Raw genomic sequence first — 19,395 nt, 5'->3', positions numbered from 1 at the left:
ACCTGTCTTATCCTGAAAGAAAATCCTGGAGATCAAGGAATGCAAAACAGCAGAGAGGGACATGTTGTTCAACTAGCCTTACTAGGCATTTTAATGGCACAGACAACGTCCTGCTGCTGTCATATTAATATGCATGACTCCAAAGTCCCCGGGTGGGAAAGTTAAGATGAGAAAGGAGTCTCATTGAGGATAAAGTGAAACAATCCTAAATACAAACACAAAAGCCTTAAAGATAATTAACAGTATCAGCTTTTGCTTATGACTACTGGGGGGCTTCCCTGGTAGCTCAGACGGTAAAGAATCTGCCTGCAATGCAGGAGACCCTAGTTCGATCCCTGAGTCAGGAAGATCCTCTGGAGGAGGAACGGCAACCCATTTCGGTATTCTTGCTTGGAGAATCCCATGGACAGAAGAGCTCAGGGGCTATAGTCCATGGGGTTGCAAAGAGTTGGACATGACTGAGCGACTAACATTATGAGTATTAAACCTTTGATAGACTGATTTAATATCTACTTTAATTCTGTCTCCAAAAAGCCTAGATGGGAAGAAAACTGGGCCTCTATTCATCTAAAACCCCACGGCTATCCTCAGACCCGGGACATGTTTCTCTTCATCTTCTTACTCCTGTTGCTCTGGAAACAGGTGGGCAACACGGCTGTCTGTGAAAACCTGGGGTCTGCCTGGGGCTCCAGGCTGGTTAGTTCCTGCTTCCCCAACTTCCTGGTTTCCTCCCTCTCTTCTCCTTCCCTTCTCTGTGTTTTTCATCTCACTGTAGTTGTCATAGAAAGTACAGAATATTGAGTACAGAAAAGGTATCTTAGAGTAAATAGACCTTTTTCTCCCTAGGAGAAAAGTAATAAGGTTATATCTATGAAGACTTAAAATGTAAATGTTATCCCTCCACATAAAGAAAAGAATAAGCACATGAAAATGCAGTTAAAAATAATCTAAAATGACTGCATGGTGATGGTCAAACAATCAAGTGCAGGATCAAAACATGAATGATATTTGTTATTTCTTAAAATAGACCATATAATCACAGAGGTATGTCTACAGTCTTCCACAGAGTTGTATTCTCTTGAACTTGATGTTTGTATGATGTTTTACTCATCATTTGACTGTTCCACACTGGCTGATCAAGTAAGGGCCTGGATAAATTTCACATGCATTTATTTGTCTTTATAAAAGTTTTAAGCTGAAATTCTAAAATATGGAAATACTTTGATTCCTTTAGGGTGCCTGAAGAATTGAAAAATGGTTATCTCCCTTAAAATATATCTTTGAAACCATCAGTAACTTCAGGAATACATGTAATAGGATTCTGTGTACCTGTTTCATAAAAATGCGATAAGAGGTCCTCTTTTTCAATAAAACGCTGATAGAGCCAGTCAGAAAGGTCATCAGTCTCCAGGGGTACATCTTTAACTGGAAAGATTCTATCAAGAGTCAGAAAAAAAGCAAAAACTACTTTAATTCAGAAGTCAAAATCATTCAGAACCACAACTTAGCTTTAGAGTATCCTATATCTACAAAAAATTATTGAGAAATACCTGTCTTTCCATGTTTGTAGGTTTAAGTAGGAATGTTTTTTGGAACAAGTGGAGTTTTAGAATGCAGCTTTCTTAGAACACATTTAGAATACTCAAACGTTAGGCCAAATAATGTATCTTAGCAATGTTCCTTTGTTGGGAATATCTATGAACCAGACAGAATCTGTATTAATTGGTGCCCTTTTGCTAATTATATCAGAAATACTGGTTTCATGACTGAATGTAGTTGTTGGAACATGATTCTGAAGGATTCTGTGACTGTCCTTACTCAACAGGAACTAGACTGGGATGATGAGTGACATATATCTACTGCAAGTGAGAACAGAACAGGGGCCTTGAACAAGTGTTTCTTTCCTTTTTTGTTTTCCAATTGTGAGAAGAAGGTGTTCTTGATTTCTTCATCAAAAGTATAAAGGTGTGGTTTTTAAAGTCTGCAAAACGTTTGTTTGTATGAAAAACACAGCCCCTACTTCCTCTGCCTTTTGTTTCTCCTTCCCCAGAGGAATGGATTTTTCCCTCTTAGTATTTAGCACTGCTGCTTCTTTAGTTTTAGGGCTTATGATTTGTTTTTTTTTAATTTTTCAGCTGAGTCCTGTGTATAATCTGGGAACATAGGAAGTATTAAGACCACCTTTTAACACACAAAAAAGAAAAGGGTCATTCCATGGGGAAGTAGCAATACAGGTGTATTTTATTTCACATTTTATTAGTAGACAGATGGGCAGAAAAAGACAAAAATAAACCACTAAAGGGGAAGTTGAACACAAAATGCATCAGATAATCTTTTCTCATAAGTTAAACTGAAGAAAAACATCTACAATTTCAGCTAAGAAAACTATTAAAGTCAGGTGTGTCCTTCTGGTTTCAGAAGAGTTGAAAATTTCATCTGAATCTTTTTAAGAGTTGAAAATTTCATCTGAATCTTTGTAAATGTAAACCTTTTTTTAAAAATCAGGATGGGGGTAGGGTGGGGTGGAGGGTTAATTTTCAGTGGAGAACTACACATTTTCCCCTTCAATCACTTACTATGTATTTTCCAAACAGAAGGAAACCGGGATATAAAGAAGCAAGTAATTACCGGGAAAGAAGAAGAGACTACAAAAAAGCCTGGCTAACAGAAAAGAACTCTAGAATGATGTGAAATGAAAGTGGGGAACACTGTGAGAAGCAATAACAAAATCACGATGATACACTTTGTCCACCGGTGGCTCAGACGGTAAAGCGTCTGTCTACAATGCAGGAGACCCAGGTTTGATCCCTGGGTTGGGAAGATCCCTTGGAGAAGGAAATGGCAATCCACTCCAGGACTATTGCCTGGAAAATCTCATGGACAGAGGAGCCTGGTAGGCTACAGTCCATGGGGTCGCAAAGAGTTGGACACGACTGAGCGACTTTACACATTCACTCGCTGACGATCACAGATGAGGGTTAAGCTCCTTTCTCTTCCCAACCCACCACACAGGCACATCCTTTCCATCTTCCCATGCACTCGTATGGTCATTTTAATTATCACAATATTTGATATTTACATTATTATAATCATGTAAGTACATTCAAAGGTAAGTCACTCAGTCGACTCAGTCGTGTCTGACTCTTTCTGACCCCGTGGTCTGTAGCCCACCAGGCTCCTCCGTCCATGGGATTCTCCAGGCAAGAATACTGGAGTGGGTTGCCATTTCCTTCTCCAGGAGATCTTCCCGACCCAGGGATCAAACCCAGGTCTCCTGCATTGCAGGCAGACGCTTTAACCTCTGAGCCACCAGGGAAGCCCATTCAAAGGTAAACCAGGTGGTAAATCAAGGCTATGTTTCCTCTCATCTCCAATTTCTGTTCTCCCTAGACTGAGCAATTTGCATTGTTTCCTAGGTAGACATAACTAATTCAACCATAAACTATGGACCAATGAAATAAAATCAAATCTCTAGATCAGGTCGACAAACTTTTCCTTAAAGGGCCAGAGAAAAAATATTTAGACTTTGCAGGCTATTAAGATCTTTGTCACAACTATTCTACTCTGCTTTGTGTAGTGTGCAGGCAGTCACAGACAAGGTATAAATAAATTAGTGTAGTTGTGTTCAAATGCAACTTTATTTAAAAACCAGGCAGTGGGCCACATGGACTCGGGTCTAGATCGCCTCCCAAGGGATTCACGCGCATGAGACATTCTTTCAATTTCACTTTCGTGAGGAAATTTCAGCAAGGTTCTGGATGTGTTGCCTGTAGTTTTCATCCTGCAAAGGCCCTTCACTGTCATCCTGGTGAGTCTTCATATTCCTAAAGTGGATTTAGTGCTTTCTGTATCTCATGTCTTACTTCTCTGTTTACTCCACATTTTGATGGAGTACACCCCTCCAGTAGTTTCCTGAGAAAAGGCACTTGAAATCTTGCGTTTCTGCCAATGTCTTTTTTTCCGTCCTCATATCTGGTTGATAATTTGACTAGATATAGGATTCAGAGTTGAAATTCATTTTTTTTCCATCTGTCTTTTTGTCCTTTCTGAGAGATTTCTTATTTAAATTTCAAACTTTTACTGAGTTTTACTTTTTTTTTTATCATACTTTTAGTTTCTGAGAGATCTGAGTGTTCCTTTTTTTTACAGAATGCTATTATTGTTACAATATTTCATCTCTATGAGAATCTCATTTCTATAACAATTATCATGGGAATTTTAAAACATTCACAGAAATAGAGAAAAGGGTTAATGAACTCTCATGTACCATGAGGATTTTGGAAGCCGTACAGTCTGTTTCTCACATGACCCTCCTATGTTCGTTTTTGTCTCCATCTTTAACAGTGGAGGCTGATCAGATTCCCAGTTATCTGGGGATTCTCTGTTGCTCATGCACATTTACAGATGTGGGACTACACAGCTGATTCAAAGTTCTCTGCCTGTGAGTGGAGTTTGTTGACTGTCAGTCACCCTGAGGATTATCTGACTGGGCCATTTAAATTGGTCTTTCCTCTTGAATTCGCCCTTTACTCACAGAAAGATCCTCGAATTTCCTGCTAAGAGAGAGGAAAGGCCTTGTTGCTAGTTTTCTGGCAGCAGAGCAAGGTGAGGGCTGGGAGTCTCAACACTCAGCACACAGACGTCACCTAACTCTGCTATTCTCGTCTCATTACGGGACCTCTGCCTCAGCTGCACCTGGGGTTCCAGAGCAGGCCTCCAGTATTTGCTAGGGCAGGGAAAGAACAAGAGCCCAGGAATGGCATGCAGGATGGGGGTTCTGGGGTTCTTTGCTGCTGCTGCTGTTGCTGCTGCTAAGTCGCTTCAGTCGTGTCCAACTCTGTGCGACCCCATAGACGATAGGCCACCAGGCTCCCCCGTCCCTGTGATTCTCCAGGCAAGAACACTGGAGTGGGTTGCCATTTCCTTCTCCAATGCATGAAAGTGAAAAGTGAAAGTGAAGTCCCTCAGTCGTGTCCGACTCTTAGCGACCCCATGGACTGCAGCCTACCAGGCTCCTCCATCCATGGGATTTTCCAGGCAAGATTACTGGAGTGGGGTGCCATTGCCTTCTCCCTGGGGTTCTCAGTTCTCCTTAAACAGATTTCAACCAGTCTTCCCATGTTTAGCAACTTTCCACCTTATTTCCACAGGTGCTGATGCTGCCAACCTCTTGGCTTTTCAAAAGAGGGAGTAGACTCAACTCAAGTCCACTTTCATGCCCTTCCAAAACCCCAGTAAAATACTAGAGAGGTTTTTCAAGGGTAAACTCACAAGGATGGGGTGAACACTAGGAATGACAATAGCAACAAAACCTGGGATGTTGGAAAAAAGAGCAGTAAATAAAGTAACAGGTCCCAAGCCAGCTTTACACATATTAGTGTGTGTGTGTGTGTGTATCTTTTACACCATGGAGGCAATAAAAAAGCCAGCTTCAAGCCAGCCATATAAATGTAAAAGGACAGCTGTTACAAGTATTATAAAAATGAATTCTTGACAGAGTTCTTTTAATATCAAAATTTATATAATCAGAGGAGTAGAGACAGAGAGAGAAAATTTCAAGAGGAAGAGTCCGTGGGATATTTAAACAAGTGTGTTTTCCCTTCTCTTCAAAGGATAATTTCTATCTTTGAATTATAAGAAACCCTCAAATTAGAAATAATAGTCCAAGAATTCCATTGTCTCTTTCTTCTTTCCCCATTTAAACTAAGAAAGCAGATTCCTATGAGGGAAGTTACTGAGGATACACAAGCTCCTAAGAGTGCTTGCAGACTACTTCCCCTACACTGTACATGAAATCCTGCAGAATGAACCATTAGACAAACACATTTCTGTGGAAAAATGTTCTCAGTGTTCACCAGATAATAGTAACTTCACATTTTCTCATCCCCCTGTATATTTGCTCGTCAGTTACAAAAGGCCTAGCACCCTATCTCAAGCCTGGATCTCCACTTAAAGTGAGTTTTTAAGAGGGAGATAATTAAAAACAAAAGTCAGTTTTGTGAAGTAGTTTTTCCTAACTCCTTTTCTCCCCTAAGAAGTCCCTTTGGGTACTTGGTTGCATGAAACAGTCATTTATATGTAAGGACCGAATGTCTGTATCAAACTATTTTATAATCTTAATTTGCAGGTAGGAAGATGAATTAATGCAAATGATGACAATTTTGTTTTTACCTTCTCTATATTTACACTTCCAATTTTCTTATCACGTTTCTAAGACCTCTAGTACAATGTTGAATAGAAGTGGTGATAATGAGCACCCTGCCTTTCATTTTTGATTTTTCAGGGGGAAATATTCAGTAGTTTACCATTTAATATGCTTGCTGTAGATTTCTTTGGTAGATAACATTAATCAGATTAAAGAAATCCCCTTCTATTCACAATTTGCTAAAAGTTTTCTTTTTTATCATGAATAAGAGTTGCACTTTTATCAATTTTTTCCATCTGTTCAAATGCTTATATAGTTTCCTACTTCTGTTAATGTGATTAATTAAAGGGATTACTTTTAGATATTTTTTCCATTTGTAGATTTTATTTCTATATTACAGACACATGCCCTTTATCAGATAAATGTACTGTTAATATCTTCTATTCAGTGGGTTCATTATTGCATATTATAGGTCCTCTTATACAATATTGTAAAAGTGGTGATAAAAAGCTTCGTTCTTAGAGTTTGGGACTGACACATACACACTGCTATACTTGAAGTGGATAATCAACAAGGTCCTACTGTATAGCACAGGGATCTCTGCTCAATGTTATGTGGCAGCCTGGATGAGAGGGGAGTTTAAGGGAGAATGGATACATATATAAGTACAGTGGAGTCCCTTTGCCGTCCACCTGAAACTATCACAATATTGTTCATCAGTTATAGCCCAATACAAAATAAAAAGTTTCTTTTTTATTTTTAAAAAGCATCATTATCTTATTCCTGATCTTGGAAAGAAATATTTCAGAATATCATCCTTTAATATGGTGTTTTCTGAAGAATTTTGTAGATATCCTTTATCAGAATGAGGAAAGTCCTTTCTATTCTAAAAATCTACAAAGAGTTTCTATCATGAATAGGTATTTATATTTAGTAAGTGATTTTATTTAAAAATCCAAACTTATTTTGAATGTTGAGCCAAACTTTCATTCCTGAAATATATGCTCTCAGTACATAATATGATGAATTTAAAATATTTTGCTGGGTTACTCTTATATCCATAATCATGTAAGAGATTTGCCTTTAAATATTCCTTTCTTATAATATCTTTGGTTCAGGTTTTGGTATCCAAGTTATGCTGGCCTCATAAAAGAAGCTAGGAAGTATTTCCTCTTTTGGATGCTCTGGAATAACTGCACTTACTATCCTTTAATTTTCCTTTTTAATGACTACAGAATCTGAGGTAATGTTCCCCTTTTCATTCCTGCTATCGATAACACTGATCTTTTTTTCTTGATCAGTCTTGCCAGAAGCTGATCACGTTAATGTTTTCAAAAAATAAAAATTTTTATGTCATTTTTCTTTCTATTGTATGTTTTCTATTTCAGTAAGTTCTCCCTTATTATTCCCTGACTTCTACTATTTTAGGATTACATTTGCTTCTTTTTTTCTAACTTCTTAAAATAGACATTTAGATCACTGATTTTTAACTGTCTTCTTTTTTAATAGAAGTGTTCTTTTTGCTTTTCTTTATATTATTATTTCTGGCTGTGCTGAGCCTTCAGTGTTTCACGCCGGCTTCCTCTAGTTGTGGAGAGCAGTGTGCAGGCTCCCCGGGCGGCTCTTCTTGTTGCAGAGTGCAGTTTCTAGGTGCGCAGCCTTCAGCAGTTAAAGCACGCAGGCTCTGTGGTTGCAGCTCAAGGGCTCCAAAGTGCAGCCTCAGTAGTTGTAGTGCACAGGCCTAGCTGCTCCGTGGCACCTGGAACCCTCTCAGACCAGGGATTGAACCTGTGTCCCCTGCACTGGCAGGCAGATTCCTATCCACTGTGCCACCAGGGAAGTCTCTAACAGAAGTTGTTAAGGCTGTACATTTTCCTCTAAAATACAGATTAATACAGATTAAGTTGTACCCCATAAATTCTTACAGATCATATTTTCACAATCATTCTGCTAAAAATATTTTCTACTTTCATTGTAATTTCTTCATACATGGTAAGCCGTAAATTCCTCCTATTCTCTACCACTTGATGTGAAGATCCAACGCATTGGAAAAGACCCTGATGCTAGGAAAGATCGAAAGCAAAAGGGGAAGAGAGTGGCAGAGGATGAGATAGTTAGTGTCACCAACTCAATGGACATGAATTTGAGCAAACTCCAGGAGACAGTGAAGGACAGCAAAGCCTGGCATGCTGCAGTCTATTGGGCTGCAAAGAGTCTGACACAATTAGTGACTGAACAATAACAACCACCCTACGGATGGACAGTTTCTCATTTTTTTGTTACAGCATTGTGCAAATGCCCATTCATAGGTGTATATCTATATGATAAAATTACAGAAGTGAAACTGCTAAGTCAAAGGTTAATTTTGAAAGATTTTGCTACATTATCTTCATAAAGATTATACCGATTTATATTCCTACTAGCAACTTATGAGAATGCTTCTCAGAGAAAGATTTTTAAACTGGAGAAGAACGAAATCTGAAGGCTCTGATTTAGGTTGTAGAAGATGATGAGCAGTGTTTCACAACTCAATTCAGTTCAGTCACTCAGGCGTATCCAACTCTTTGTGACCCCATGGACCACAGCACACCAGGTTTCCCTGTCCATCACCAACTCTTGGAGCTTGCTCAAACTCGTGTCCATTGAGTTGGTGACGCCATCCAACTATCTCATCCTCTGTCATCCCCCTCTCCTCCCGCCTTCAATCTTTCCCAGCATCAGGGTCTTTTCCAATGAGTCAGCTCTTCGCATCAGGTGGCCAAAGTATTGGAGTTTCAGCTTTAGCATCAGTTCTTCCAATGAACATCCAGGACTGATCTCCTTTAGGATGGACTGGTTTGATCTACTTGCTGTCCAGGGGACTCCCAATAGTCTTCTCCAACACCACAGTTCAAAAGCTTCAATTCTTTGGCACTCAGTTTTATTTATAGTTCAACTCTCACATCCATACATGACTACTGGAAAAACTATAGCTTTGACTAGATGGACCTTTGTTGGCAAAGTAATATCTCTGCTTTTTAACATGCTGTCTAGGTTGGTCATAGCTTTTCTTCCAAGGAGCAAGCATCTTTTAATTTCATGGCTGCAGGCATCATCTGCAGTGATTCTGGAGCCCAAGAAAATAAAGTCTGTCACTGTTTCCATCATTTCCCCATCTATTTGCCATGACATGATGGGATAAGATGCCATGATCTTTGTTTTTTGAATGCTGAGTTTTAAGCCAGCTTTTTCACTCTCCTCTTTCACTTTCATCAAGAAGCTCTTTAGATCTTCTTCACTTTCTACCATAAGGGTGGTGTCATCTGTGTATCTGAGATTATTGATATTTCTCCTGGCAATCCTGATTCCAGTCTGTGTTTCATCTAGCCCAGCATTTCACATGATGCACTCTGCATATAAGTTAAATAAGCAGGGTGACCATATACAGTCTCAACATACTTCTTTCCCAATTTGGAAGCAGTCCGTTGTTCCATGTTGGGTTCTAACTGTTGCTTCTTGACCTGCATACAGATTCTCAGGAGGCAGGTAACATGGTCTGGTATTCCCATCTCTTTGAAAATTTTCCACAGTTTGTTGTGATCCACACAGTCAAAGGTTTTGGCTTAGTCAATAAAGAAGATGCTTTTCTGCAACTCTCTTGCTTTTTCTATGATCCAACGGATGTTGGCAATTTGATCTCTGGTTCCTCTGCCTTTCACAACTGGGATATGCCAATTTGGGGACACATTCTTAGGAATCCACCTATGAGCTCTCTTTAAGAATACAGACACCTTATGTCTTCATTTCAATATTAACCTTAATACAAATATTCCGAGTCTTACTTACAGAGAAACACATTAGCACTGCTATCTGACTTCAGAGCCTATGTCTATAGTCACTTTAGGGCTTCCCTGGTGGCTCAGAAGGTAAATAATCCGCCTTCAGTGCAGGAGACCCCGGTTTGATTTCTGAGTTGGGAAGATCCCCTGGAGAAGGGAACAGCTACCCATTCCAGTACTCTGGCCTGGAGAATTCCATGGACTGAAGAGTCCATGGGGTCGCAAAGAGTTGGACACGACTGAGCAACTTTCACTTAGTGAATTATTTAGATGAATTTGTTGAGCACTGACATCTTTTGGAGAGGGGCATGGCAACCCACTCCAGTATTCTTGCTTGGAGACTCCCATGGACAGAGGAGACTGGCGGGCTGCAGTCCATGGGGTCGCAGAGAGTCAGACATGACTGCGCGACTGGCACTACACTACACTGGCACAACGCAGTACAACTTTAAAGGCATAAGGGCCGGGGAAGTTTAACAAGGGCACCCTTAGGAGCAAAACCTATTCTTCCACCTCTTAAAGGTCACCTCTCCTGTGACTTTTTAATATCCATTAAAATAAATGTTTTAAATAAAATAAAACAAGAGGAGTTCTGCTTCTTGAAATGGTAGAGTAGTTCACAGGTAATGGTTATAAATTCTGGACAAAATGCAAAAAGTAATTAGTGGAAGGCACTGGAGAGTAACTAAAAGCAATCGGATATTAGAGGAGAGTCAGGAAAGACAGGAGAGTAGGAGAAACAGGAAAGTAGGTGTGTTTTCCATTTTTTACAGCTCTTTACCTCAAAATAGTTCCTAGTTAGAGCCACGCAAAGAATCAAGACTTATATAAGAACATGTCATCTCACTCATTGAAGAATCAGAGGACAGATATTAGGGTGACCATAACATTTGAAAAGTGAGGAATCTCAGACAGAAGTAAGCACTGAGTGGGAACCATGCCTTCTGAGTCTGCTCCCCACTTGAATTTCTGGGTGACTCCTGAACTATGTACGTATGGGGCAGAAGCCAGCAAAATAAAGCCAGCACAGTGCTGGACACAAGAGAGATGCCCAGAGCTATGCAGGAAATTCAACTACTCAGGAAATTTAATCATTTGTTTCTTTTTGTTTTTTTCAAATTAAATGTCCTTAATATTTGGATTTTTAGGAAAATCAGTTAGTCATCCTGATACTAGAGGGATGTTTTATTTGTTTCTTTCATTGAAGTGTTTTTTTTTTTTAATTGAAATAGAGTTGATTCATGGAATGTTTTAAAATTTAAATTTAAAAATCAAAGTTTGTTTTTTAAATGAATGGTATTAGAAATTACTGACTTCTTACTTTTAGATAGTTTAATACTGTCTTAACACAGTTTTGTGATATAAGTGGTGTTCTTTAAACTCTTTATCTACCTCTACCACACTGAGTACAGTCAAATGGTTTGGGGAGTTATCTAGATTACTTTTTAGCCCCTAAAAATACACTATTTCTATAAATAAAAAAGCAGGTCTAATCAACCTGAGGATAATTTAGCAAGAGCTAACTTGGAAATAGTTTTTATTTGGCAAAACTAATACAATTATGTAAAGTTTAAAAATAAAATAAAATTAGAAAAAAAATAAAATTAAAATTAAAATTAAAAAAAAAAATCTTTATAAGGAGGAAAGTGACATTAAAAATAAGGCTGAAAGAGGAAGTTTGGGTTTACCAACTTAACTCGTGAAAGACTGTGGTGAGGTTGGTGAAGTATCTATTGCTTTAAATGGGGTGAGTGTCAGGGAGTGGGGCCGTGTTTTAACAGAAAATCTACCCTACCATCTGCCTAGAATAGCTTGGACTTTCTCTTGCTTTAAGAGGCAGCCAGGAGGGAAGACCAAATGCTCGCTCAAGAGCAGTCAACAGCTATTAGTCTGATTGTTTGGTCACCATGGGATTAAAATATTAAAATGACTAATCTCCTAATATGGCAGAGTGTCAAATGCACTGAATACCAGTCCTCTTGGAATCAAATAAAAGGAGTTCTTGTGGGATATAAAGAAATAAACCTTTGCAATAGCAACAGTTATCCAATTGAGAAACTGGCTCCTAGTGTTCCAGAAATAAAAATTCTTATTAATAGTAATCTAGAATGTGGTCCTAAATACAGAGTATTCCACCAAAAAGCATAGGGTCAGATTTAGGATCACTAGATAAACTATATTAAAAAAAAAAAAAAGACATAAAATAATGCTTAGCAGCTGACACCTCTATACCTTACCTTCTCATTAGAATGTTTGAATTTTCATGCCACAAAGACTCCAAAATGTGAGCTAACAAACAACATGGCTAAACCCTCAATTCAATTATGTCAATGGTATGTTAGGAGCCAATAAGCACTGAAGAAGATAAACTGCTGATGCTTTCTTAAACTAAATAATCTAGCAGAGGGACAAGGAAAGTAAATAATCTAACATCAGAATATGGTAAATGTTATATTAGGATTTTCAGAGAAGGAAATGGCAACCCACTCCAGTATTCTTGCCTGGAGAATTCCATGGACAGAGGAGCCTGGCGGATTACAGTCCATGGGGTTGCAAAGAGTTGGACATGATTGAGCAACTTTCACTATATAAGGACTTGCATGTAGTTTTCAAGAGTCAGAGTACTATTAGGTTCGTGGTGAAAAATAATAGACCTATTTTTTCCCTCCTCAGATACCTATTTCCCAGATACAACCTCTTTCAACTTTATTTTGCTGTTCACTTCCACATTGCTTATATAACATGCTAGACTGTCCAATTTAAAATGTATTCATCAACTTCCTAACAGGAAAGACAAGGACTTGGCTCTCTTCTACCTTTGTTCTCTCTTTGACTTCCTCCTCCTCTCCTGTAGTTAGTAATTCCTCCTTGGTGCCAACTCTGCCCTTTGTAACTATGCTTATTAGATTATGTTCTGTTTATTTTTTTATGCGTCTGTTTACTCTATCAGACTGTGCTATACTCATCTTTGCATATCCAGTGTATAAATCAGTGCCTGCTCCTCTGTGAAAACTCAAATTTGCTGAACTTAATTAAATTCAAAGTAATCTGCCAGGGTAAAACTTGATGAGGTGCATCTGTAGACAGCCATCAACAACACAACATGGTTAACTGACACAAGGGTAGTATGACAAGAATAGCTCAGAAATACGGAAACTACTTGTCACCAAAAATAGATTTATGGACAAGAACAGATCCTGTCAAACTTAACACATCAGAATATCTCCGAGTACTCAGTTCCCAGTTTTGCTTTGAGTCATCGTCCTTAGGTAAGCTGCTCAGGCCTCATCCTCAACATACTAAGGAATAATATTTAGAGCTTCCTCCTGGATCCACTAGAAAAGTTTTTTTGTTTTTTTTTTTTTAAGCCACTCAGCTAAAAAAAAATAATTGAGCAACTCAGATATAAACTTTTACTCACTTCAGTAGAGGAATAAATCAAGGCTCTATGGTAGCAAACCTGGGATCACACAGGAGAGAATTCAGAGTGACTTTAAGGTTTATGTTTAAGGAAAGATAGCAAATACTCAGCACCTAGATCACTGCCTCCCTTCATGTTCAGGAACAACTGAGCCAAACAAGAAAAGTAAATACTCTAAAACCAGAATGTGGTTATATAAGGACTTTAAAGAATTTCTGGGTAAGTTTAAGTGAAGGGGTGTGCATGTCTACTTAGGATACAGGATACATGGAAAAGGCATCACTTGAGTCCTGCTCCTTGTAACAGTCAAAGCTATAGCAAACCAACATGCCATTGAGGGCATAAACAATGAGATGGCATTGTTTATACCTCAAATTTATTCATTATATCTTTTTTGTGTTGCATCCTTTGAGACACAAATGCTTGCTGAATGAACTGAACTATCCAGTAAGCAAAATATAACACTGGTGAGAATCATTACTGTGTTTTCAATGAGTCTAATGACTTCTTAATATTTTTGTTAAGACTTTCTTTTTTAAAGAGTAGTTTAAGGTTCACAGCAAAACTGAGGAGAAGGTACAGAGATTTTTCTGTATCTCTCTAAAGACTTAAAAAAATTTTTTTTAATTTTGAAATAATTTCAGACTCAAAGCAAAGTTACAAAAATACTGCAAAGAATTCATATATATGCTTCAATCATATTCCTAAAATATCATTATTTCTCATATTTACTTTATCATCTTTCCATATATATTTTTTCCTGATCTATCTATATAGTCTTTCCTCAACTTTTGAGAGTAAGTTATAGATGGTGCGTCCCCTAAAATACTTCCATGAATGTTTTTTAAAAATACAAGAACAGTCATTCATATAACTATGCTTCAATGATAAAAATCAGGAAATGAACACTGCTACTATTATGTAATTTAAAATCTACAGATTTCATTCAAATTGTGCTGTGTTCCACTAATGTCTATAACAAAAAAAGTAAAGAAAAAAGACAGAAACAAAGGAATAAAGAAACAAGAAAAGAAACAAAGGGGAAAAAAAGGCACCATGCTTTAGGAAAAGGAGAATAGCAGTGAAATAAAAAAGATAGGGTAAAGTATCAGTATCAATAAAGGGAATATTTAATAAGCAGACATATTCTAGGTAAAAAGTATTGAAATCTGAGCTAGGTTATGGCATTTAGATAAAAAGAGAGAACAGAAACAAACATTACAGAAGTAACTTTCATAGGAACTGGCAGCTGAATTTGAGAAAGAGGATAAAATTTTAAAGTGGAAGAGTCAAAAAACTCCAAAATTTTCATTCTGGGTGAGGGTAGAATTATGTTAACATAAACCCCAAAAGGAAAGAAACAAGTTTGTGTGAAGGAAAATGAGTTCAGTTCTAGACATATGAGGTTCAAAGAAGACAGGGTATCCAGGTGGAGGAAAGAAAGCCAAGTGAGGATGTGGAACTTGGGAGAAAGACTGAGAGCCAGAGGTACATCTACACAGGCTCCATTTCTACATACTCTCCTGTTATGAACCTCTTTCACAGGAGAAAAAAGAGAAGACTAAAAACAGGATTCTAGAGAAGGTCTATATTTAAGTAATCTGTGTGTGTGCGTGTGTGTGTCTGTGTGTGTATTCCTGTATTAAATGGAAAGTTAGACAAAAAGACCTAGTTAGCCTTTCCACTTTACAGATCCAATTCAATGACTTTAAGTAACTATAAAATATAAAATATAAATACTGATCAGTGAGAGTTATGCTTAACCATTATTCAATTAAAATTTAAACTCTAAGAATTTTTTTTAATTTGGAAGCTATAATATTTCCAACAAAACTTCCTTAGAAAACAAAAAGCATTTTTTGAATACCAATGGCGGTAACTATGCTTGACTCTAGAGAAATCTGAAAAAGAAAATATGAACCCCCAGAGGGTCAAGGAAGAGAGGATAGAGCTTCATTTCCAAAGCTTACTCTCTCCAGATTCATACAATGAAAATAACTTAGCAAATTAGATTTTAGGTTATTAGCTTCTTGGTTCTGTGTTAACAGTAAAAAATCTCTTTCATGTATAACTTCTTATAAAAATTTGAGATGAAATTAAGCATATCTTCTAAGTAGAGGATGGAGATTTTATCTTATTTGAAATGATGATTCACCTCTTTCAAATCAACTTCATTACAGAAACACAGAATTCAATCCATAATACAGTCAAATCTAAATTAAGACCACTTATTTAATGTCAGCATCCTGAATTGTGTCAAAGTAAAATGTTTTGTTTTCTTAAAGAAGAAAGACAAAACTGCTGGGGCAGAAAAGAAAAAAATAACTTGGGGGTGGTGAACATCAATAAAAACAGCCAAGCAGAACTAAAAACCTGAAGGTTAAATTTAATGGGTAACTTTCCATTTTCCAACTGGAAGCTTTGAAAAAATCCAGACTTTTCCAGAGTAAAGCTAGGGCACAGAGGCAAAGCAGTAAAAAACAAGAGATGACAAGAAAAGTAGATAGAAAGAAGAGAATCATTAGATAGCAAAACTAGAGGTGAAATGAGTGATAACTATGGTGATAAGGAAAAGTTCTATAAGAAAAACTAAAGACAGGACAATGTTTCCTTTTGCTATTAAAAAAAGTCACTTTCAGTTCAAGAGGCAATTTAATGACCTTACTTTCAGATGAGTAATTTGGGGGCTGAGGGTGGTAAACCTCTAAACCTGCATCATTAGTACCTGGTGTGTACCACTTAGGTGTGTATTACTTAGTTACAGTTACTGAGAAAAGTGATCTGAAACCTCAATATGTTGAATAACTTATGAAATTAAAAGACGCTTACTCCTTGGAAGGAAAGTTATGACCAACCTAGAGAGCATATTCAAAAGCAGAGACATTACTTTGCCAACAAAGGTCCATCTAGTCAAGGCTATAGTCTTTCCTGTGGTCACGTATGGATGTGAGAGTTGGACTGTGAAGAAGGCCGAGCACCGAAGAATTGATGCTTTTGAACTGTGGTGTTGGAGAAGACTCTTGAGAGTCCCTTGACTGCAAGGAGATCCAACCAGTCCATTCTGAAGGAGATCAGCCCTGGGTGTTCTTTGGAAGGAATGATGCTAAAGCTGAAACTCCAGTACTTTGGCCACCTCATGCGAAGAGTTGACTCATTGGAAAAGACTCTGATGATGGGAGGGATTGGGGGCAGGAGGAGAAGGGGACGACAGAGGATGAGATGGCTGGATGGCATCACCGACTCGATGGACGTGAGTCTGAGTGAACTCCGGGAGTTGGTGACGGACAGGGAGGCCTGGCATGCTGGGGTTCATGGGGTTGCAAAGAGTCGGACATGACTGAGCAACCGAACCGAACTGAACTGAATGCTGGATCTTCTTTGCTGTGCATGGGCTTTCTCTGGTTGTAGCGAGTTGGGGTTACTCTCCAGTCATGTTGCACAGGCTTCTCACTGAGGTGGCATCTCCTGTTTCAGAGCAGGGCTCTCGGGCATGCAGGCTTCAGGAGTTGCAGCTTGCAGGCTTTTGTGTGCGGGGTCAGAGGTTGTGGCATACAAGTTTAGTTGCCCTGCAGCATGCAGATTCCCAACCACTGAACCACCAGGGAATTCCTCAAATAATTTTTTAAATTGAAGAATTAATACATTCACATTGTAAAAAACAAACAAAAGTCCTAAAATAGTACAAAGATTCATTCCCCAGACGCAGAGGGGGAGAGGAGAGAGGCAGCAGTTACTTTTTTTTGGCAGCATGCCAAATATCTAATTAAATAATGTGAAGAAAAGTGAACTGAAAGTCGCTCAATCGAGTCTAACTCTTTGCGACCCCATGGACGTCTATGGAATTCTCTAGGCCAGAATACTGGAGAGGGTAGCCTTTCCCTTCTCCAGGGGATCTTCCCAACCCAGGGATCAAACCCAGGTCTCCCACATTGCAGGCAGATTCTTTACCAGTTGACTCATAAGGGAAGCCCAATTAAATAATAACTAAGGCTTTATTTTACTGGGTTTTAAGATGACTCAGTTTCAGAGATGTTAATATGTGAAAAAATATGTATCTTAATGGATGAAATAGGATATATGATGTCTTACTTGTGTTTTTCAGAACTTACTTGCAGTTTCTAAGAAGTAACACTACTTTATCGACGGGCTTCAAATATCCCCTTTAAAACTACCAAATATAGAAAATATAGTTAGAAAATCATCAACCATACACAAGTTCCCAAGTAAATCCGGATTCTCTAATCTTTCCATTGATCTAACCCTGCCCTTAAAGTACACAGCTTTAATTACACTAAGCCTTGACATCTGGTAGGAAGAATTCCTCTGTCCTGTTTATCTTCAAAACTATCTTAGCTATTCATTTGTCTTTACTCTCTCAAGTGAATTTTAGAACCATCTGTCAAGTTTCCAGAAAAAAACATCCTGAATTCTGATCCTAATAGTCCTGGATAATGTAACTACACTTATATTAAATTTATAGATTAAATTTAATTAAATTTATAGATTGGGAGAATTGATATCTTTATACTTTTCAGCCCTCCCCCTATGAACACAGTATCTCTTTCCACTTTTTCAGTTTTTTTATGTTCTTCAGTGCAGTTTTATATTTTCCTTCATAGAAGCCTTCTACATTTTTTTCTTAAGTTTTATTGGTAAATACTTAATAGTCTTCTTGTTTCTCAGATAAGCATCTTTTAAAAAATATCACATTTTCTATGTATTGTCAGGATAAAGGGATAATACTGATTTTTCTGTGATGATTTTATATCAAGATTGCTGAACTCTATAAATAGACGGTGAACTCAGTTTCTTTGGTTTTCAACATAGACCACTGCAATGGGTCAATCTGACTGGGCTAAAGGATGTCCAAATAATGTTTTACATTATTACAAATGTAATACATTTACATAATGTTTGGTGTGCTATAAGGGTGTGTTCTAAGGATGTCACTGGAAGCGATTAGTATTCAAATCAGAAGATTAAGTTAAGAAGATCCGCTTCGCCAATGCTGGCGGGCAGCATCTAATCCATTGAGGTCCTGACCAGAACAGAATAGTGGAAGAAGGGGGAGCCCACTGTCTTTGCTAAGACCTCCTTCTGCTGCTCTAGAACATCAGCACTCCTAGTTCTTAGGCTTTCACACTTCCCCACCTTTTTCAGACCTTGGGACTCAGACTGAATTATACCACTGGCTTTCCTGGTTCTCCAGCTTGCAGATACTAGATCATGGGACTTCCCGGCTTCCATAACCAGGAGAGCCAACTCCTGTAATAAATCTATTCTTGATCTCTCTCTATATCCTATTGGTTCTATTTCTCTGAAGAACCCTAACTAATACAACTATCCATCATCCCAATGGATGATTTATATCTCATTTGCCAATTAAGTTTAGAACAATTTCAATATCTTTATAGTTAGGGACATAGTAGGGAAAAATCCTTTTTAATGACTCATCAAACAATAAAAAGACTATGGACTTTCTCAATCCGTCACTATCAGGGTATCTTAGGCAAATTGATTCTCTTTATATGTTACATGCCAGAAGAGGTCTCGACTCTAAATTGAAATTTCTGACATTATTGTTTGGGGTTAAAGGATGGTATAAGGAGGTATGATTTTTTTTCTCAAAGCACTGGATATATTTGAAAAATTTAAACTAATAACAGCATTCAAAAAACTATTTCTGGCAATCAGACATTATTTACCTCTTTGACAGAAGTAGGCATCATCACTTGCAAGGTATTTCTTGTGAAACAAATTTAACCCTTAATCTGATGAAGTTGTAGTACCTACCCACCAATTTATAGGAAATATAGGGAACAGAGGAATACATAGGATACAATCAGCAAAACAAAAACTGTATAAACTCTACAGGGCAAACGATATGGTATCTCAGCAAATAAGCTACAAGGAAAATAAGAGAGGGAGGAATCTGGACACCGAAGAAACTTGCGATACGTCAACCAATTGCAAGTTAACTGAATCCAAAGTGTCAAAAAAATAATTTATGA

General features: G+C 37.9%; 1 protein-coding gene across 4 annotated transcripts in view; it reads right to left on the bottom strand.

Annotated features, from left to right (window-relative positions):
• The window catches only part of LPGAT1 (lysophosphatidylglycerol acyltransferase 1), an 85,412-nt gene that overhangs the window by 8,516 nt on the left and 57,501 nt on the right, over positions 1-19,395 (bottom strand). For all 4 annotated transcript variants that reach the window (XM_061383582.1, XM_061383583.1, XM_061383584.1 and 1 more), the window contains one exon: positions 1,330-1,436. In XM_061383582.1, coding sequence (XP_061239566.1) covers positions 1,330-1,436 — 107 coding nt within the window. The remainder of the gene's footprint in view (positions 1-1,329; positions 1,437-19,395) is intronic.

The sequence above is a fragment of the Bos javanicus genome, chromosome 16, assembly GCF_032452875.1.
Source record: "Bos javanicus breed banteng chromosome 16, ARS-OSU_banteng_1.0, whole genome shotgun sequence".
Classification (NCBI taxonomy): Eukaryota; Metazoa; Chordata; class Mammalia; order Artiodactyla; family Bovidae; genus Bos; species Bos javanicus.
Note: the sequence above shows the minus strand (reverse complement) of the source record. Positions and strands in the feature narration are given on the sequence as shown.